The sequence below is a fragment of the Canis lupus genome, chromosome 5 (genome assembly GCF_003254725.2).
Source record: "Canis lupus dingo isolate Sandy chromosome 5, ASM325472v2, whole genome shotgun sequence".
NCBI lineage: Eukaryota > Metazoa > Chordata > Mammalia > Carnivora > Canidae > Canis > Canis lupus.
The window spans coordinates 32,841,312-32,862,721 of NC_064247.1; the positions used below are offsets into that span (position 1 = coordinate 32,841,312).

Sequence of the window (21,410 nt, forward strand, 5' to 3'; positions counted from 1 at the left end):
AAATCAAGGATTTATATGTATAGGTATTATTTCTCCATACCATGAAATTTACTTTTTATTTATTTATTTTTTTTATTTTTTTATTTTTTTGAAATTTACTTTTTAAAGGACATTTGTTTGGGGTGCCTGGCTGGCTCAGTCAGTGGAGTATGCAATTTTTGATCTCAGGGTTGTGGGTTTGAGGCCCACATTCAGGGCAGAGATTACTAAAAAATAATAATAATAAACTTTATTTATTTCTTTTAAAGGTTGATTTACTTATTTATTCATGAGAGACACACACACACACACAGAGAGAGTTAGAGACACAGGCAGAGAGAGAAGCAGACTCCCTGCAGGGAGCCCAATATGGAACTTGATCCCAGGACCTCGGGATCATGCCCTAAGCCAAAGGCAGACGCTCAACTGCTGAGCCACCCAGGTGTCCCTAATAATAAACTTTAAAACAAAAATTTAAAGGACATTTGTTTAACTTAAAGCAAACTGACTTAAAGAAAAATAGCATGCGTACAACAGCACAAGGTGGTATGCAAATATGGCAAATCATGAATACAGTATAAGAAAAACTGAAGTTTCTTTCTTTGTTCGTGGAACCAAGAAGAGGTTAGATTAAAGCTATAGATCTCAGACTTTTGTTTTCTGGGTTTTCTTTAAAGATTGTATTTATTTATTCATGAGAGACACGAGAGAGAGGCAGAGACCTAGTGAAAGAAGCAGGCTCCCTGAGGGGAGCCCAATGTGGGACTCAATCCCAGGACTTGGGGATCACAACCTGAGCCAAAGGTAGATGCTCAACCACTGAGGCACCCTGATCCCACACCTTTGGACTTTGATAGCCAGCAAAACATAACAACAACAAAAAAGTATTGACCAACATGGAGTTGCTTTTTGTCTTAAGTACATTAAGAACAACAAAACTCAAACCTATATACCTATCACCGTTATTTAGTGAAATGATCCTTACAATGTTGTATAATTATAAAAGAAGTGCATGTTGAAAAATTTTCAGGGATCCCTGGGTGATGCAGCGGTTTAGCGCCTGCCTTTGGCCCAGGGCGCGATCCTGGAGACCCGGGATTGAATCCCACATCAGGCTCCTGGTGCATGGAGCCTGCTTCTCCCTCTGCCTATGTCTCTGCCTCTCTCTCTCTGTGTGACTATCATAAATAAATAAATAAAATTTAAAAAAAAAGAAAAATTTTCAAATGTATGGAAGTATAAAAAGTCACTTTCTTTCTCTTCCTTCATAAAATCTATTATGGACCTCCTTCCACACAGATCTTATTTTTAGAAAGGTCATTTTTATTTATTTTTTTAATTAATTTATTTATTCATGAGCGACAGAGAGAGAGGGAGAGACACAGGCAGAGGGAGAAGCAGGCTCCACACAGGGAGCCTGACGTGGGACTCGATCCCGGGTCTCCAGGATCACACCCTGAGCTGCAGGCAGCGCTAAACCGCTGCACCACCGGGGCTGCCCAGAAAGGTCATTTTTAAACAAATATATTATTAATATACGAGCATGCATATATATGACATGCTTTTTACATACATAGTATATTCTGTATTTACTCCATATAAAAAATCTATATAAGAAATAGGTCATTTGGGGCACCTGGGTAGCTTAGTTGGTTAAGCGTCTGCCTTTGGCTCAGGTTATGATCTCGGGGTTCTGAGATCGAGCCCCACATCAGGCTCCTCGCTTAGCAGGGAACCTATCTCTTCTGCCTCTGCCCCTCCCCCTGCTTGTGCTCTCTCTGTCAAATAAAATAAAATCTTAAAAAAAAAAGTCATCCTAGAACAAAGGACAGACCTTCCCAGGGAGGGATGGTGGCAAGCTTATTTAGCCATTTGGAAACCACTGGTCTAGATGCCTTTCTAAAATTCCGTGAATAAGTCTAGAGTACCCTCAGTATTTACATGACTTGCATGATTACCATTAAATTATAGATTTCAGAAGACAACCAGGAATCTCTTTTAACATTTCCTTGAGTAGATATATCATAGGCCGCAGAGCGATTTTTCAGTCTTCTGACCTGCCTGGTGCCACGATGACACGTCTGTGCTCTACCAATCGTTGTCACCGGTTCCCTACATCAGAGTTTTAACCCGGGCCCAAAGATTTCTGGGTGTTCCTAACACCGTGAAAACATACATGGTATTTTGCACATACCAGTCGATCCCTGAACAACATGAGGGCTAGGGGTGCTGACCCTCTGTGTGGTGGAAAATCCGTGCACAATTTTTGACTTTTTTTTCCTAAAGATTTTATTTATTTATTCATGAGAGACACAGAGAGAGAGGCAGAGACACAGGCAGAGGGAGAAGCAGGCTTCCGGTAGGAAGCCCGAGGTGGCACTCGATCCTGGGTCTCCAGGATCACACCCTGGGCTGAAGGTGGTGCTAAACTGCCGAGCCACCCGGGCTGCCCCGGCTTTTGACTTCTCGTAAGGTAACCACTAATAGCCTACTATAGACCAGAAGCCTTTTGGACACCACAAACAGTTGATTACTCATATTTTATACGTACTACATACTGTATTCTTACAATAAAGCTGTGAGAAGATAAAATATTACTATGGGGCGGGGTGCCTGGGTGGCTCAGTGGGTTGAGCAAATGACTATTTTAGCTCATATCATGACCTCAGGGTCATGGGATTGAGCCCTACATCAGGCTCTGTGCTCAGCATGGAGTCTGCTTGTCCCTCTCCCTCTGCTCTTCCTCCTGCCCCTACTTGTGCTCTCTCTTAAATAAAATATTTTTAAAAAATGATATTAAGGAAGTCATAACAAAAACACGTTTATAGGGCAGCCTGGGTGGCTCAGCGGTTCAGCGCTGACTTTAGCCCAGGGCGTGATCCTGGGGTCCCAGGATCAAGTCCCATTTTGGGCTCCCCACATGGACCCTGCTTCTCCCTCTGCCCCTCTCTCTCTGTGTCTCTCATGAGTAAATAAATACAATCTTAAAAAAAAAAAAAAATGTTTACAGGGCAGCCCCCGTGGCGCAGCGGTTTAGCGCCGCCTGCAGCCCAGGGCGTGATCCTGGAGACCCCGGATCAAGTCCCACGTCAGGCTCTCTGTATGGTGCCTGCTTCTCCCTCTGCCTGTGTCTCTGCCTCTCTCTCTCTGTCTCTATGAATAAATAAATAAAATCTTTAAAAAAGGGATCCCTGGGTGGCGCAGCGGTTTAGCGCCTGCCTTTGGCCCAGGGCGCGATCCTGGAGACCCGGGATCGAATCCCACGTCAGGCTCCTGGTGCATGGAGCCTGCTTCTCCCTCTGCTTGTGTCTCTGCCTCTCTCTCTCTCTCTCTCACTGTGTACCTATCATAAATAAATAAAATAAAATAAAATTAAAAAAAAGTGTTTACAGTACCGTATCCATATTGTAAGGTTTTTTTTTTTTTAAGATTGTATTTATTCATGAGACACAGAAAGAGAGAGGTAGAGACATAGGCAGAAGGAGAAGCAGGCTCCCTCTGGGGAGCCGGATGCAGGACTCAATCCCAGGACCCTGGGATCACAACCTGAGCCAAAGGCAGACCCTCAACCACTGAGCCACCCAGACGTCCTCGATACTGTAAGTTTATGTCATCTGTTTACAAGATGAATCATCTGTCAGTACCTATGTCTATACTGTCTGATAGAATATAGACACTTGGTAGATGTTATATATCGTGGATGTGCATTGCTAATACTGGATGTCAAAATGAAAACATAGCATGTGGTCTCTAATATTTTTGTGCATAAGTCTGAACTTTAAAAAATAGATTTATGTGATATTTTAGGTAGCAAATGAAAAACTGGTATCTACATGTATTTTATGCATTCGTGAAATAACCTTTTTCTTACTTTTGTCAATGATTCTAGGCTATGCAGTGAATCTGCAAGTTTTTTCAAATTATCACACATCTCCAAAATATTTTCCAATATATTTATTGAAAAAAAATCCACATAAAGTGGACCCACGCAGTTCAAACCTGTGTTGTTCGAGGGTCAACTGTATACTGTTTTTCTGGGGGAAGGGCTTGTAGCTTTCCATGAACCAAAAAGGATTAGCAACTCTTGTTTTGGATAAGTAAGTTTCTTGCTTTTGCTTTAAAGAAGTAATCTTGTGGCTTAGGAGTCCCTCAAAATTTTCTTCTAGTTCTTTCTTGGGGGCAGGGGGTGTCTAATTTCTGGTTTGCATTAGACAGGCTGTGTGCCTAAGTTCCTTTTTCTCACCTTAATGGTCTTCTCATTAAAACCAAAAACCATTCTGCTCTAACCATGAGGTGGATGGCATTTTAATTTTGTATTTCAGTTTTAGTTTCTGAAGTAGAGAGAGAGAGAAAAAGGCAGGGGGCAGTGCCCACGTTGACACTGACAGGTACGGGGACAAGCAACTAGAGACAGGGAGATATGCGGGCACAGAAAAAAGGCCTAAGGACAGACAGACACAGGGAGGCCGGTAAGAGTGCAAGGAGAGACCAGGGAGGACAAGCAGGCCTCGGGAGAGAGAGAGAAGGCAGGCCAGCCGGGAGGGGAAAGAACAAGGAGAGAGAGAAGACAAAGTGGTAACAGTGTCTAATGCCGCACGGGGCTCGGTGACTGATAAAGTGCCATCACATACATTACCACAGGCAGACAGGGAGAATCCGGCAGATAGATGGGGTGATGGAGGGATGTAGGCCAATCAGACAGAAGAGGGGGAAGGTGGCCAATCAGAGGGACGCTGGAATGCAGCCCCAGACAGACAGTTGAGGGGAAGGACAGAACCAAGAAAAGAGAAGTGAGAGAGGGCGGGCGGGAAAGAGGACAGAGGCCCAGAAGCCTGGAGGCCCAGAGGCAGAGGCTGACACCATGCGATTCAGGAATACGGGCAAAGGGCAGTGCGCTCTGTGCCAAAGTTTCCTTGTTGTCCTTCTGGAGAGACCTGGACAGAGGGCATGTCTTTGTTTCCCCCCCAGGACTGAGCGTCACCATCCCCGAGGTGGCAGGGCAGAGGAGCCCACAGGAAGGAGGAGAGGGGGAGAAAAGTGAGAGGAGGAAACAGTTGTTCAGACCAGGAGGAAGACGCACTCCAGGGATCTAGAATCCTAGGCCTGTCGAGACTGCACCCGGATGGGTGTGCACGCAGATGTGCTGGGAAGGCCGCACGGGCCTGCATGGACTCTGTACACACGGGCTACCTATACCTTAGTAACCGTGCCCGTTTATATGTGGTCCTTTTCAGTTCTCCCTGGGCCTTCACATCTGTGTTGGTTAATACGCAGCTCGCTGGCGATGAGAGGACCAGCAGAGCTGTGCTGTCTCCAGGTAGCTCATTACTCAGAGGAGGACCCAGGAGGGAGCTGGCCTTCCCAAGCATCCTCAGGTACTGGCAACAAAAGCACACAACTAGCAGCCCGTCAATCAAAGAGACAGGTGCCACCGAGTCGACTCAAAAAGACAAGGAGCAAGAAATGGCAAGCCCAGGGAAGTGGGAAAGCATATTGATAAGAGTGACAGAAAAGGAAGTGTCCAGCACAACAGGGAGGAAAGTAGGAAGGGGTGTGGCCAACAGCAAGTGGACTCAGATATGCCTGGCCTCTCCTCTGGAACATCCAAGAAGCATCAGGCAGTGACTACTTCTGGGGGAGGAACAGGGGACCCCGGGGAGAGATGCAGGAGGGAGGCTTACTCCCCACAGGACACCGTTAGCACTTCACATATCTTGTGCTGTGTATGTACTGCCTATCTGAACCCCGAGGGACAAGGAAAGAAGAAGAAAAAGATGAGAGAGCAGGTGGAGACGTGACCAGCCAGAGCCAGCCAGGCAGACAGCGGCAAAAAGGCGGGAAAGAGCAGGCGCTGCAAAGAAGGTAGTAGGGAGGCTGGGGTGGGCTGCTCGTCTAAGGGAAGAGGGAAAAGACACGACGATGGTGCAACCAGAAGGCCCAGAGACTCAGGGGCACGGGGGCAGCCAGCCTTGGGGCAGAGAGGCCACCCGTATGGATGGGGGTGCAGCTTTGAGGAAGCCAAGGAACCAAAAGCTGCCAGGAAGTCAGACTGGAAGGATGCAAGGACTGGACGGTGGGGCAGGTGGCCGGGAGGCCGGACGTCCAGGGAGGTGAATGTAACCCACCCACCCCACGGGCACACACGTGAGTGGTGGGCCATGCAGAAGGGCAAGAGAGGAGGCCCACCAAGATGGGGAAGCATGGCAGGCCCTGGAAGGTAGACAAACCAAGAGACGGGGGCTAAAAAAGTGACAGAGACAGGCAGGCGGGGAGACAGATGGCTGGAGAGAGAGTGGTGGGCAAACAGCCAGAGAAGCAGACAGACAACCGAGAAAGAGGCTGCCAGCCAGTCAGGGAGGAGCAGACAGGCAGGCAGGCAAACATCATAACAGGAGCAAGCAGGTAGGGAGGCAGGCGGGAACAACGACCCAACAAGGGGAAATGGAGAGGTCGTCGGAAAGGAAAGAGGCCAGGCGAGGGCAGGCCAGGCGGGCAGAGGGGGGCCCTGGACCAGAGGGGGAAGGGAGCAAATGAGTAGATCCACATGCAAAGCACACTTAACAACATGACAAATGTTTGGACAGGCAGGCACACCTGCAGCTCCTGGCACACGTGGTGAGCGGGCCTGGGTGCTTGGCACCCAGGCAGGGGGTGCAGGGAGATGGGGCAGCTACGGTGCACACCAGTGTGTAGGCTGGCCCATATCCACGTGGGGACACTTCTCCCAGACAGACAGATACACACACACACACACACACACACACACACACAGAAGGGCCAGAGAGAGGAGGGAGCCGGACACACACACACACACACACACACACACACACACACACGAGGATGACACACATGGAGTCAGAGGCCGGAAAGAGAGAAGTAAACACAAACAAGACAGAGGTGGAAAGTCACTTGGAGGTGACAGAGCCTGAGAGTCCAGAGAATCGAAGGGATGGGAGTCCGTGTGTGTGTGGGGGGGGGTGAAGGGGGAATAAAATTACACGTACAGAGGAGCCCACGCACAGAAAGAGGAGGATACCCAGATGGCCTCGTACAAAGAGACCGGGCAAGGGAACAGACTGGAACAGAAGAGGGACAGGAGGTAGACTGAGCACACAGGAAGGACACAGGAGCCGAGACGGGAGACATCCAAAGGCCAGGTTAAGAAAAAGATGGACATCCACGCTCAATGAAGTGCATCAGTGTGCATGTGTGTAGGGGGGTGGCGTGTCAATAAAGAACATTCCAGCCTCCTAAGCAAACATTGGCATGGTATCCCCTGTCATTAATGCTTTCTGGTTGCTGCCTACCTACCCCTCAGGCCTGAGACGCTCTGGAGGACTGCGGGGCTGCCAGGCCGGGGCAGGGGGTTGGCAGCTACACTCCAGGGGGAGAGAAATAACCCAGGACAGAAAGGATGCCCTGGGGCAAGGACAGGCAAAAAGAGATGAAAAGAATGAAAGGAAGGTGGAGTTAGGAAAGGTGAGGACCAAAAAAAAAAAAAAGGTAGATCTGAGCTTTTCGCCTTCCCTCCTTTGCTAGCACTGCTCCAGAGGCAAGTTTTAGAGGACTTCACTGATGGAATCTCTGGACAGGAGAGCCACTTTTGGACTCCTCTCCAATCTTCCATCTGATTCCCGGCACCACTTCTAACATAAACACCGGGGTACAGTGAGAAATCCCAGGCAAGCCCAGTGGAAATGCCAGGGGGACCCCTACCTCTGTCTTCTCCTCAGTCCCAGATACTTTTGTATCTCACCGTGCCTCAGTTTCTTCCACTTTACCACTGTCGGAAGACCACGGAGACAGGGGAACGTACTGCAATGGGAGAAAAGAGGAGACAATTTCACAATTTTTCAGACTTGACTCCCCTTTATTCTAAAAATCTGTACTCCTGGCCCCCTAAATTCATTTCCCAAGTCAGATGAATTTTCTAGTCGAGGCAATCGGGGGAGGCGGGGTCGGGTAAGGGGGGAGCGAGTAAATCAGAAAAGAGTGCAGATAAAATTTACAACAATTATAAATCACTGAAAAGCCTGGGCAAAGGGGAGAATCAAACATGGACTCCTTTGAAGAAAAAAAAAAACCTCAATCATCGTATCTATTCATATCTCTTCCCCCCAAAAGTCACTAGGATTTCTGTCACTTTTTTTTAAAAGAAAGGGGGGAAAAATCCAGCCCCGTGCCTCACTTGGACGGTACGTACACAATTAAATGCGTTTTGACTCCAGCGAGGTATGTAGAAACAAGAGTTATATATAAACATATATTTCATCTTTTCCTTTTCAATGCCTGAAGGGGAAAAAAAAAAACCTTCACATCAAACCACTCCCTTCTGAAGTATTCAGAAAAAAAAAAAAAAAGCTTTTCTTTAAGAGAAGGGAGGTGGGGAGGAAGAGACTAGTAAAGAAAAGAAAAATATTTAAATCTAGTTGGACTAGTATCTAACTAGTTAACCTTTAACAATTTATGCTGATGTCAGACTGAGCATGAGTACTGATTAATGCCCCCCCTCAAATATTTTTATGGGGGGGGAGTTAGAAAGAGCAGCCATTTTTGTTTTATGCAGAAACCCTTCGTGCCCCCCCAACGCGCACACTCACACACACTCACACACACACAGTACACAGGGAAAATATCTCTATTAATCTGTGCACTAATCAGTTATGAAAAAAGGGAGAAATTTGTGGGTTTCTGGGTAGAGGCTAGGAGATGGGGGTGTAACAGGGAGGAGAATGGGGGGGTGAAAACTGAAATATTAAGCCAGCCATTTTGTTTTAAAAGGGGATTTTTCCCCCCTCTCCCTTTCTTCATGGAGGGGGTGGCGGTGCTTGGGGGGGGGTTGTTTTAAAAATAATTTCAAGGCGGCCATCTTACTGCCTCAGCTCTGAGAAATATTTCTGAGCGCCCCCCTCAGAATTTAAATATATTTAAAGCAACGGAGAGGGGGGCAGAGAGAAGTCGAAAACTTTTATATATATATATATTTTTTAATCCCCCTTTCTCGTTCTCTTGGGAGGAAGGGGAGGGGGGGAAAGTCTCTCAATTTTTTCCAAGACAATTTTTGGGGGTGGTTCGGCCCCCCTCTTCAGCCGGCGGCCCCGAGGGGGGGTTCTGGAGGGGGGTGGCCCGGGGGTTTGGGGGGCTGGGGGAGGCGGTGGGGAGGAGGAGGAGGACGCCGCCGAGGAGGAGGAGGAGGAGGAGGAGGAGGAGGAGGAGGAGGAGGAGGTGGTGGTGGTAGCGGTGGGGGAGGCGGGCGGGCGGTGGGTGGGGGGGTGGTGGGGGGGCCAGAGCCACAGGATGGCTTCCCCTCTGAGGGACGAGGAGGAGGAGGAGGAGGAGATGGTGGTGTCGGAGGAGGAAGAAGAGGAGGAAGAAGAGGGCGACGAGGAGGAGGAGGAGGTGGAGGCGGCCGACGAGGACTACGAGGAGGACGACGACGAGGGAGTGCTCGGGCGCGGGCCGGGCCACGACCGGGGCCGCGACCGCCACAGCCCCCCCGGCTGCCACCTCTTCCCGCCGCCGCCGCCGCCGCCGCTGCCCCCGCCGCCGCCGCCGCCCCCGCCGCCAGGTAAGCGGCCGCCCCGAAGCTCTCCCCCCGCCCCCCACCCCCCGGCCCGAGCGGGAGCCGCGGGCGCGCGAGGCCGGCCGGGGGCGAGGCACCCACCGCGCGGCCGAGCCGAGGTGAATCCGGGGGCGCGGGGCGCCAGCGTCGGGCCCGGGGCCCCGGGCGGGCCGGGCCGGCGGGCGGCGGGCGGCGGCGGCGGCCGCGGGGCCAGGCCTCTTCCCCTCCCCCGCCGCACCCCTCCCCCGCCGCCGCCGCCGCAGCCGCCGCCACCGCCGCCGCCGTCGCCGCCGCCCGGGCTGGAGAGCGCTGGGCGCGAGCTGCGCGCGCGGACCGGGCCACTCGGTCGCGGCTTTCGGGGGAGGAGGAGGAGGAGATTTTTTTTTTTTTTACCCTCGGCTGGGAGGGGGTAGGCAGGAAACGGCCGCGGCGAAGCCAGGGCCCCCTCCCTGGCCGAGCGAGGGACCGCGGAGACCCTGGCGGCCGGACGGCGGCGTGGAGGAGGGGCGCGTGGGGGAGGGGCGGCCGCGCGGGCGCCCCTCGGGCTCCCGCCCGAGTGGGGTTGCACTGAGGTGACGGGGAGTTTCCGCGCGTGGAGCGGACCGCGGGCCTCACCACCCCCCCTCAGGGGCGGGGGAGGCGGGGGTGGGGGTGGGGGCCAGCGTCCCTGGGACCCCCCACCTTCGGGAACCTGGGCGCCCGCCGACTCCCCGGGGCGCGCGGTGGCGCGTGGGGGAGAGGTCGCGTGAGCGCCTGCGGGCGGCGGGTGATGGGGGGCAGGTGGTGGCCGCACTCCACGCAGACCACTTCCTGGACTCACGCTTAATCCGCCTCAGGGCGCCCCCTCCCCCCCCCCCCGTCCTAATCGGGAGAGCACTCCTTGAAGGTTGGGGAGCGCGGGGAGAGTGTCTGTGACCAGATGCCCCCAACTCCACCCCCTTTATCAGCACCCTGCTCCAGGCTCTTTTGTGTCAAGTGCGAGCCCCCTCCCCCCCCCCCCCCCGCCGTGTGACCCCGTCAGTCTGGGGTGGCCGAGCTGCCCAGCTGTGACTCTCACGTGGCTGCCATTCACTGTCACTCTCGCTGAAACCACCCGCACCTTGATCATGCCGGGGAATGGGGGGGCGTGCACTGCCCACCCAGCTGTTCTGCAGCTTGACCGTCACTCGGCACCCCTCCCCCGGGATGACAAGTCCTCTGGCGCTCTCTGGGCAGTTCCACCAGGGCTGGAAGGGACTGGGACAGCCTGCTGCCTGGAGTGGAGGGGGGGCGGCAGCAACGGCCCCCCTCAGACCACCCTCCTAATGCAGTGACTGCCGATCTTCTGGAGGACAGGGGAGCATCCTTACGGTGCTCGCATCTTTGGGGCTGGAAAGGGGACATCCACACCCCCAGGCCTCTGGGAGCCCTGTAGCACGAATGCATCAAACTTCAGGACGTCTATCTTTGTAAAACTGTCACATTGATCTGTGTGGCTTATGTGGCAACTGTTCCTGTTCGGTTGAGACAGCCTTTGAGGAGTATGGGGTACCTTCTTGGGGTGAGGGTGGTGGAGGGTACGTGTCTGATGGAAACGGGGACACCTCCCCTCCCCAAGCTTGTCTGAAAAAGAGAAAAGTTTTCAGAAAGTTATCCCAGAGAACCCACGAGGTTTCAGGAGGGAGGAGGAATAAAGGATGGTGGGGAGGGGGTGCCTGGAACCCAGCTGATGTGCTAAAAAGAGGGAGAGAAAGGATGTCAGGTTGTGTTGCCCCGCGGACAGTTCTCACCTATTTGTAGGGCCAACTTGGAATGTGGTGTTTATGCGTTTTTGGTCTGAGATTTGGGAATGTAAGAGAGGGGCATGAAAGAATCTGAGGTCGAGGTTGGGTCTTTTGTGTCAGTCCTCCCTCCCCACTTCCCCTCTGCTCTCTCAACAGCCCAGAAGAAACGTCAAATGTTTTTAAAAAAATTTGTATCTGAAATGAAAACCCACCTCCTCCCTCTTCCAGGGCGATCGTACCCCCCCTCCCCCAGTCTTGAGGCCCTCCCAAGTCAACAGAGTGACCCAGATGCACTACCCCCCCCCCCCCCCCGGACTTTCTGAGGCAAAACTTTGAGAAAAATATTTTTGGTCCGCTCGTTATTTCTGTCTACCTAGGTGTGGGCAAAATAAGCCTCCTAGAAGGAAATGTGTGCGGGCTGCCCTCCCTCATCCTTCTCCAGAATATGAATTCGCACATATTAGAGGTCTATTGTTTTTCATCCTGACTGCTTTGATTCTCACCATTTTGTTTTACATTCTTACCCAAGACCAATTTTATCCCTCCCCCCCTTCTCGGCTCCTTACGTTGTAAAACGTTTAAAATAATAGCACTCATGTTGGTGGGGGAAGGGAGCAGGAAGCCAAAAACTCATTTCTTCTCCCTCCCCCTTCTGGCAAGTCTCGAGAAATAATATAACATAATATATAGATGTGATTCCTTGGGGGTGGGGGTGGGGAATGATTGTGGGTGGTGCGGAAAATTCTGGTAGTTTCTTTGCAAAAGGTCTGAAAATACAAACCCACCCCCTGCCTGCAGTACGCATGTGCAGCAGACCTATTATGGTGGTGCGTGGTGGGGGAGGGAGGGGAATTTGAGAAAAAATAAATATATGTGTGAGAGATTGATGGTGAGATTAGAGGGAGAGCGGGGCGGGCGGGAGGCGCGGCCTGGGCCCGGCTCCGCCCGCCTCTCCCCCGCCCGCAGCCCGGCGCGCCAGGCCCCGCCCCCGCCGCGCACCGCCCCCCCCGCCCCCGCCCGCTTCCCGGGATCCGAGCCGGGGTGTGGGAGAGTCTGGGCGCCGGGCCAGCATTGAGTGGCTGCTGAGACCGAGGTTGGGACTTGGATTTGCTTTATTGCCCTGCCTTTCCCTTCGCCGCCGCCGCCGGCCTCCCGACTTCGGGAGCCTCCTGCGGGGCGGGGAGTGGAGAGCGGGGCGGACCGGCGGCGAGGTCCCGGGGTTAGGTGCCCCACCCCCAGAGGGGCGGGTGGCCGCGCCGGCCTGTTCCCTGACGCGGAGCCAGCGGGCCTGCCCCTGCCGCCGCCCTAGTGGCCTCCCGTTCCCATGTTCACATTAAGCGACGTCCCGGGGTTTGGGGAGAGCTGGCTGCTGGCCGGGGACCGAGGAGGGTGCCGGGGGAAGGGTGCGGGGTGGGGGAGCATGGCGTCTTTCTGACTTCCTACTCCAGCCCGCACGCTCTTTGCACGCCCTGGGGCCTGCTGCACGCGCCCTCCCCCCCGCCTTCCGCACTCCGTCCTAGAGGGTGTTCCTGTACTCTGCAGAGGACACAGGATGCTGGAGTTCTGAGGGCAGGTAGCGCCGAGGAAGGAGACGCCCGGAACCGCAGGCAGTGGAAGCAAGCCGTGTTAATTGTGGCTAATTTTCCCTTGGCTGTTATGGGCCGAAGGATTGCGTGTCCTAGAGCAAGGGGCTGGGCCCGCCCCGGCTTTCCTCCTGCACAGCTGCCTCTGCCTGAGCAGGACAGGTCTGGCTGGTTAGTCTAGTGCCCGCTGGGGCATGGTGGGGGTGAGGGGAGAGGCCAAGCAGGGCCCTAGATGTGTGGCATCTGTGTCTTCCCCAGACTGGCAGGGGCCCGTGTGGAAAGGGGGGCCTGGGAACACATCAGGGAAGCTCAGGCCCCTGACAGACATCTGGGGAGAAAGCCAGACACCTAGTCCTGCTGAAGGGTACAGGCTGTCCTCTGGATTTGTGCTCAGGACTGTGTGTGCATGCTTGTGCATCTGACAATGTGTGTGCTGGGTGTGTCTTTGTCTCCAGCTTTGTTTGGGTCTCCCACACCGCCTGTGTATGAATGGGACTAAATTTGGACACGAAGGGTAAGACAAAGGGTCAAAGGGTCGTGCCCCTGAGTTCTCAAAAGGAGCAGGGATATGGAAATAGATTTGAGGGAAAGTTCCAGGCTACTTGGGAAGAGGAGGAACGTTTAGGTAATTGTGGAGACTGCTCCCCATAGTATTAGGGTGTTATGGAGGAGCCAGCCGCTGTGGTCCTGTGGGCAAGATGTGAAAATGACTGGCAAGGACTTCTTTTCCTCCAGGGCTGTGTTGGGGTGACAGGAGGCTTGGCAATCGTCTGAGGAAGTATAAATAGAGGCCTCCCTCGTGGCAGAAAGGATGTGAGGGCCCCGGGTGTTAGTGTGAGATCCCAGGTGTCCACCTTTGGCTCTCCCTTCTCAGCATCTGGCTTAGGGAGCTGCCAGCTTGTGTCTCCCCACTCCAAGTGCTGGGGTCAGGCCAGGCCAGCAGCTGGGCATGGCTTCCCCAGTTCCTGGGCAGGATGCCAGCTGGCTAAGTGAGGGGGAAGGCAGGAGGAGCCCTGGCGGCGATTGAAAGGACCTGCCACAGTCAGAGCCCATGGCCTAGAGCCTGCTCCCTTGTTAGTAGGAGGAGAGAGGGGGGAGTGGTTTGGCTACTCTTCCCTTCTGACCCCTGACCTCCCATTCAGAACCCAAGGATCCCAGAGTACTCGAAACACTCTGTGTTTGCACCCAGTGAAGGGCTGTGAGGTTTGCAGGAGTTAATGCCTGAGTTCCTAGAGAGTGGGAACAGAAAAGGTGAGGAGGGGGAGGTCTAGGGGCCGCTGAGTCAGGGAACCTGGAAACTTAGTTTCTCTGGTGCTCTCTGCTCCAAAGATAAGGATGACATTCGACTGCTGCCTTCAGCTTTGGGTGTGAAGAAGAGAAAACGAGGACCCAAGAAGCAGAAGGAGAACAAGCCAGGAAAACCCCGAAAACGCAAGAAGCTTGTAAGTGTTAAAGACTCCTGTCTCCACAGTAAGGCTCAGCAGACCCTTTCCCAGGGACCAGGAGTTTTCTCAGGTCCTATTATTTCAAGGGTGGAGGAGGGGAATCTGGAAATCAGGGAGGCCTGACATCGTCTCCCCTCTGGCTGGCCTGTGGCTCCTGGATCTGGGACCCTAACCTCACTCACCATGACCCCGGAAAGAGCCCCTCTGTGCACATGACTCGCCCTAGCAAGCAGGCTCCAGGGGGCAGACTGTATGTGTTCAGAGACAAGCAGCCCTTTGTCTCCTTGGCAGTTTGCTTAGTTCCGCGTGCCTCAGTTTCCTTATCTGAAAAAAAAAAAAAAACTGGGTAAAAATAGATGAGCTACTATCTCCAGAGAATTGTTGTGAAGATTGAAAGGGGTAATACATGTTATCGGCTAAGAATGGTTCCTGGCACATGGTCGGACTGAAGAAATGTTATTTTTATTTCTGTCCCTTAGGACAGTGAGGAGGAATTTGGCTCTGAGCGAGATGAGTACCGGGAGAAGTCAGAGAGTGGAGGCAGCGAATATGGAACTGGACCAGGTCGGAAACGGAGGCGGAAGCACAGGGAAAAAAAGGAGAAGAAGACAAAGCGGCGGAAAAAAGGGGAGGGAGATGGGGGACAAAAGGTGAGTGGAATTAGTGTAGGGAGGACACATCAATCCCTGAAGAGGGAGGGAGTGAGGGCCCCAAGGAGGGGTGCTCAGTGGAGCGGCAGTGAAGGGAGAATCAGCTGGAGAGCACAGCTGGAAGCTCTGGGTAGGTAGGGAGGCATGTGGGGGAGACCCCCACTGAAGCCCCCCCGCTGAAAGCCCCATGAACCCTGGTCTCTTGCAGCAGGTAGAACAGAAGTCGTCAGCCACTCTGCTTCTGACCTGGGGCCTGGAGGACGTGGAACATGTGTTCTCTGAGGAGGATTACCACACACTTACCAACTACAAAGCCTTTAGCCAGTTCATGAGGTGCGGTAGGACTGGTGGGCGCCTGCGAGCAGATGCTTTACTTTAGGGGTGGTGGGGGGAGTGGCATGAGAGCCCCTCTGGAATCCAATAAAAAGCTCAGACATTGCTCCCCAGAGAAATGCACAGCACAGGCACACACAACTGTGCACACACCTTCGGAGAATTTCTGGACTCCAGAGGATCTAGGGACCCGACCCCATCAGGAGCCCTTCCCAATGGCTGGGGGTGGAGGGTGGAGGGTCCTAACTCCAGTGCTAGGTTCAAAAGCCCAAGAGATGGCAGACCCCGAGGGCCCGTGGCCCTTCCCCTGCGTGACTTCTCTCTAGACCAAAGCTGCAAGTTCAGTGTTGCCCAACTTCCTTTGCTCTGTTATCAAGCCCTCTGTCCCTTGCTTAGGACCCTGTGGCCGCGAGGCGCATGGCCTGCTGGCTGAGGAGGCTGAGCTTCAGTGACTCCCTGAGTAGAATAAGCCAGAGTGGAGATGCCTGTTGGGGAGCAGGTGCTTTAGGTAGCAGCGGTCTTGCTGCCGTCTTGGGGCAGGTGACTTCTTTGCTTTGCAGTTTTCGAATCTGCAAAATAGATGTAGTCGTGGTGTGTCCCTCAGTCACAGTGTGTCCCTCCCTCCCTTAGGGGTCTTGTGGAGATTTGCTGGGGTAAGCAGAGCCCTGTGTGCTCAGGGCCTGTCCCCTAGTGTGTGTTCCATGCCTGGTAGCTTTCGTTGGTGTCTTTGATGCTCTGTCTCTCCTGCCTCGCTGCTAAGGGCAGGGCTCTTGTGAGCACTGTGGTTCCGTGTTGTCCCGGGAGTTTAACACCCTGCCACAGAGCAGAACCGGCGCAGCCCGTCAGGCTCCAAGTACGGGAACCCTTCACCAGGGCCCGTGGAACTTACTAGAAAAATGCAGAGAATCCTAGCAGCTTGCAATGTTCTCATGAAGATGAAATGAGACCTAACCTGTGTTTAAAAATCTCACAAACTAAAACGTTCAAAGCATTTTTATTTATGTCGTTTTATCTCTGTTTTATTTGTTTCACATTTGCGGTTTCTTTTTCTTGTTTTTTTTGTATAATTTTTTTCTCTCTCCGGCTCTGTATCTGTTTACCTTCAAAGTGCCGTCGTTCCTAACGGATGTGTCCTCAGCACCCAGACTTAGCCAGTGAGGGACAGAGAAGTATTCACGGAGCATCTGTGAAGGTCCTGCGTCTTTGCTTCTGTGTTCACAGGCCCCTGATTGCAAAGAAGAATCCTAAGATCCCAATGTCTAAGATGATGACCATCCTTGGGGCCAAATGGAGAGAGTTCAGTGCCAACAACCCCTTCAAGGGGTCGGCAGCTGCTGTGGCGGCGGCGGCGGCAGCAGCGGCCGCAGCTGTGGCTGAGCAGGTGTCAGCTGCTGTGTCATCGGCTGCCCCAGTAGCACCTTCCGGACCCCCCACCCTCCCACCACCTCCTTCTGCTGATACCCAGCCCCCACCCATCCGAAGAGCCAAAACCAAAGAGGGCAAAGGTGAGAAAATCTCTGGTTAGAACAACTGTCGCTCCTGCTCTCTAAACCACACAATCTCAAGTTAGAGTCTAGAACTTTTTTTTGTCTTTGTAGCCGCGATTGTGGTAAAAGAAACGCTTCTTCCTAGAGGTCTCAGGGAAGCTGTAGCCCACAGAAGGGTCCAGAGGCCCCTATGACCTCTATGATTCCAGGATGTCATGATCTCTGCTATTTCTTTTTCACCCCTCTCCTCATTCAGGTCCAGGCCATAAAAGGCGGAGTAAGAGCCCCCGAGTGCCTGATGGACGCAAGAAGCTTCGGGGAAAGAAGATGGCACCGCTCAAAATCAAACTAGGGCTGCTAGGTGGCAAGAGGAAGAAGGGAGGCTCGGTGAGTGGCTCTTCCCCATCTACTAGGCACCCAGGGGTTGAGGGGGATGTTGGGCCAGGGGTCCGTGCGGGAAGCTGGAACGGGAGCCAGAGGCCCAGGGAGGGGAGTGGGATGAAGCTGGCCTCCCTGACCGCCACGGGGCTACGGGCAGTATGTCTTGCAGAGTGATGAGGGCCCTGAACCAGAGGCCGAGGAGTCAGATCTGGACAGCGGGAGCGTCCACAGCGCCTCAGGCCGGCCTGACGGCCCTGTCCGCACCAAAAAGCTCAAGAGAGGGCGGCCAGGAAGGAAGAAGAGGAAAGGTAGGGAGTGCCAGCCACATGTGACCTGGTGGTCTGGCCTCCCCTCATTCCTTGGGGGCCCCTCTTATTTTCCCCTCTGACTGCTTTGTTCAGTCCTTTTCTTTTCCATCATCTCTCTCTCACTGTCTTTCTCTGCCATGTGCCTCCACTGGTGTATATGACAGTCCTGGGCTGTCCCACAGTGGCCGGGGAGGAGGAGGTTGATGGCTACGAGACGGATCATCAGGATTACTGTGAGGTGTGCCAGCAGGGTGGGGAAATTATTCTGTGTGACACCTGCCCTCGTGCCTACCACCTTGTCTGCCTCGATCCTGAGCTGGACCGGGCTCCTGAGGGCAAATGGAGCTGCCCCCACTGTGTGAGTACCTGGTGCCCCCGGAAACCCACTGGCCATTTCCTGTGCTGGCTCACTGTCCTCCACCTGCCCCCTATCCCCCACCTGCCCCCTGAAGCCTGGCCTTCTCGGTGGCTGGTGTGTATGGGTCTATGTTCTTGGCTCCTCTGCCCACCCCCGCCCCATCCCCTTTGGCTCTCATCATCATTTTTGGAAACAGAGGTGTCCCGTTCCCTCGTTCCTGCCCGTCTCCTTTGTGCATCTAGGGTTTAGGTGTCCTGTCGCTGTCCCCATCTCCTGGTCTCACTGCCCGTCTCCTTCCCTTCATGTATCTCTATGTCTGGCCTTGGCCTCCCAGGAGAAGGAGGGGGTACAGTGGGAGGCCAAGGAGGAGGAGGAAGAGTATGAAGAGGGAGAGGAAGAAGGGGAGAAGGAGGAGGAAGATGACCACATGGAGTACTGCCGCGTGTGCAAGGATGGGGGCGAGCTCCTGTGCTGTGATGCATGTATTTCTTCATACCACATTCACTGTCTGAACCCGCCCCTGCCCGACATCCCCAATGGGGAGTGGCTGTGTCCCCGGTGCACGGTGAGTGGCCCCTTCCTGCGGTGTTACCTGGCTTCCCCAACTCACCCCATACCTGGGACCCACTCATCCAGCTCCATCCTTCTCTCTCGCCCCATCAGTGGGCTGTTGCCTCCCTTGGGGGGGACCACGGTCCTCCTCCCCTAATGATGCACTTTTCTGCCTCCCGCAGTGCCCTGTACTGAAGGGCCGTGTGCAGAAGATCCTGCACTGGCGGTGGGGGGAGCCACCCGTGTCTGTGCCAGCACCCCAGCAGGCGGACGGGAACCCTGATGCCCCACCGCCCCGTCCTCTTCAAGGCCGCTCAGAGCGCGAGTTCTTCGTCAAGTGGGTGGGGCTGTCCTACTGGCACTGCTCCTGGGCCAAGGAGCTTCAGGTACCAGGCCCCTTTGTGCCTCCCTGTGACCCTACCTACCACTCTTCTCGCTTGTCTCCTGTGGCTCCTGTGTTCCAGACCCTGTGCTCGTCCTCACTTCCGGTCTCCGCCCTCACACCCTCCCTCCTTCGTTCACCTCCAGTCCTTTTTCCAGCAGCCTCCCTCAGCTTTCTTCCTCTATCACACCATATTCCCTGCTTCCTTTTGCTTGTGACGAGCTCGCCCAGGTCACTTTGGGTGTCTTATCCCCCACCACTGCCCCTGTGGCCTGTCCCCATCCCCTTGAGTCCTTTCTGACCATCTCTCTCCCTCCCCTCCTGTGCCCCTTCAGTTGGAGATCTTCCACTTGGTAATGTACCGAAACTACCAGCGAAAGAATGACATGGATGAGCCCCCGCCCCTGGACTACGGCTCCGGTGAGGACGACGGGAAGAGCGATAAACGCAAGGTGAAGGACCCGCACTACGCGGAGATGGAAGAGAAGTACTATCGCTTTGGCATCAAGCCGGAGTGGATGACCGTCCACCGCATCATCAACCACAGGTGAGCCTTGGCCGTGGGCACGGCTTCCTGGGCTAGGCCATTCTGGGGCTGGCAGCAACAGCCCCACGTAGGTGTGTGTCCATGAGCCCGGCACCTGCTCCACCTGCGTAACTCCTGCCTGCCCGCCAGCCCTCCTTGGGCTTGGCTCCTTTGGGAGGGTTGAGAGAATCCAGGAGCAGAGTCCAGCCATTGCCTTTAATCTGAGGACACATGACGCTGGGTATAATGGGGTGTGAAAGCAAATATGAAAAATGCAGTTCAACCAGGCCAGTGTTTGCAGTGGTTCTTCCATTGTGGCCCTTGTCACAGCGTGATGGCTCTCTGTGCGTGTATTCCCGTTTCGTTGCTGCCATGCACGGCAGAACGTGAGCCCCATGAGAATAGGGTCGGTGGTCTGTTTGGTTCACAACTGCTGAATCACCGCCGTCTGGAATAGTGCCTCACACCTAATGGCTGTTTGGTTAATACTAATTAGACGAACACATGGTAAGAAGCCCAGGGATATTTTCTCATTGTTGATTTTTTTTTTTTTTTTAAGATTTTATTTGAGGGACGCGTGGATGGCTCAGTAGTTGAGCATCTGCCTTTGGCTCAGGTCGTGATCCCCGAGTCCTGGGATCGAGTCCCACATCAGGCTTTCTGCGTGGAGCCTGCTTCTCCCTCTGCTTGTGTCTCTGCTTTGCCTCTCTTTGTCTTTCACTAATGAATAAATAAAATCTTTAAAAAAAAAAAAAGATCTTATTTACTGATTTACTAGAGATGCAGAGACATAGGCAGAGGGAGAAGCAGGCTCCCTGTGGGGAGCCTGATGGAGGACTTGATCCCAGGACCCCGAGATCACGACCTGAGCCAAAGGCAGATGTTCAGCCACTGAGCTACCCAGGCGTCCCTGATCATTGATTTTTTAAGCAGCTGTCCTGAAAAGGGTAGGGTGGTACTCTAGCCATCCTGAATTCCCTCCCAGGGGCCCACTGTGGTTAATTCACTAATAACAAAGGCTCCGTGTTTGCCTGTGATTGCGTTTGGTAAGATTTCTTTCTACTTGCATATAGTTCATGTTCTTTTTCTCTTCCTGCTCCTTCTCTCTGTTTTCTGCCCTACAGTGTGGATAAAAAGGGGAATTACCACTATCTAGTGAAATGGAGGGACTTGCCCTATGACCAGTCCACGTGGGAGGAGGATGAAATGAATATCCCTGAATATGAAGACCATAAGCAGAGCTACTGGAGACACCGGTGAGGGAGCCAGGTTGAGAGGTGGAGGGGATGCTGAGGGCAGGGGGTGCAAAAGCTACCCCTCTAGGATAAGAAGAGGTCCACTCCAGACAGACCCAACCTGGAATTGAGGGCAGTGGGAGCCGGCTCTAGCTGTCTGGGCTGGGACTGACAAAGAGGCAGTGTGAAGACTTCCAGCCAGAGCTGTGGGGAAGAGGATGCTGAGGATGAGGAGGGTCACCTCTAGAGGTGAAAATCAAGCAGTGAGGATAAAGAGCCTGGGAGAAAGGAAATGTGAGAGAATCAAGCTTACGGGAAGCAGGAGGTGGGTCTGGAGTGGGTTCAGGAGAAAGCAAGGTCCTGAGGAGCAGGCCTCACTCAGACCTGCTCTTTTCCCAGAGAACTGATTATGGGGGAGGACCCCGCCCAGCCCCGCAAGTACAAGAAGAAGAAGAAGGAGCTGCAGGGAGATGGACCTCCCAGCTCTCCTACTAATGACGTAAGTCCTCTCTCTTGGCCTCTCTCCCATTTCTAGAAGTGTGGTGATTGAAGATTTCCCAGGGGCTACTGACAGGGCTTGCCTGAGTCTCAGCAGCCTCCCGAACAGTATCCAGCCATGCCTCGAGAGCAGCTAGGAACTCTGGCAAAGGAACCGGAGAGCAGCTAGGAGTAGCAGCAGACGGGGCTCTGGCATCCCCAGCTCCCTTCCTCATGCTGCTGCTGCTGTCCTGTCTGGCTTTAAGGAACTGGGGGCGGGGGAATGAAGATGAGAATCTTCCTGAGCTTAGGCCTCGTGGAGGGAACTGTGGCCCAGCTTGAGATCAGTGCCAGGGAGGCAGGCAGAGGAGACCTAGGACCAGAGGAGC

At 53.8% G+C, this 21,410-nt stretch overlaps 1 protein-coding gene and 1 long non-coding RNA gene across 21 annotated transcripts in view; one reads left to right on the forward strand and one right to left on the reverse strand.

Annotated features, from left to right (window-relative positions):
• LOC112647433 (uncharacterized) overlaps nt 1–9,774 on the reverse strand; it is a 27,341-nt gene extending 17,567 nt beyond the window's left edge. Inside the window, exons 1-2 of the long non-coding RNA XR_007410738.1 lie at nt 9,644–9,774; nt 7,696–7,794 (exon numbers count right to left, since the gene is read on the reverse strand). This is a non-coding gene — a long non-coding RNA (uncharacterized LOC112647433). The remainder of the gene's footprint in view (nt 1–7,695; nt 7,795–9,643) is intronic.
• CHD3 (chromodomain helicase DNA binding protein 3) overlaps nt 9,262–21,410 on the forward strand; it is a 24,799-nt gene continuing 12,650 nt past the window's right edge. For 12 of the 20 annotated variants that reach the window (XM_025428485.3, XM_025428495.3, XM_025428486.3 and 9 more), the window contains exons 1-13: nt 9,262–9,547; nt 14,217–14,329; nt 14,812–14,982; nt 15,191–15,315; nt 16,537–16,820; nt 17,059–17,189; nt 17,341–17,491; nt 17,656–17,849; nt 18,184–18,414; nt 18,584–18,787; nt 19,119–19,330; nt 20,434–20,565; nt 20,944–21,043. In XM_025428485.3, coding sequence (XP_025284270.1) covers nt 9,277–9,547; nt 14,217–14,329; nt 14,812–14,982; nt 15,191–15,315; nt 16,537–16,820; nt 17,059–17,189; nt 17,341–17,491; nt 17,656–17,849; nt 18,184–18,414; nt 18,584–18,787; nt 19,119–19,330; nt 20,434–20,565; nt 20,944–21,043 — 2,319 coding nt within the window. In that variant the 5' untranslated portion in view covers nt 9,262–9,276. Of the gene's footprint in view, nt 9,548–12,696; nt 13,402–14,089; nt 14,139–14,216; nt 14,330–14,811; nt 14,983–15,190; nt 15,316–16,536; nt 16,821–17,058; nt 17,190–17,340; nt 17,492–17,655; nt 17,850–18,183; nt 18,415–18,583; nt 18,788–19,118; nt 19,331–20,433; nt 20,566–20,943; nt 21,044–21,410 lie in introns of those variants that run through there. The other 8 variants (XM_025428489.3, XM_025428492.3, XM_025428501.3 and 5 more) reach the window with 6 other exon arrangements.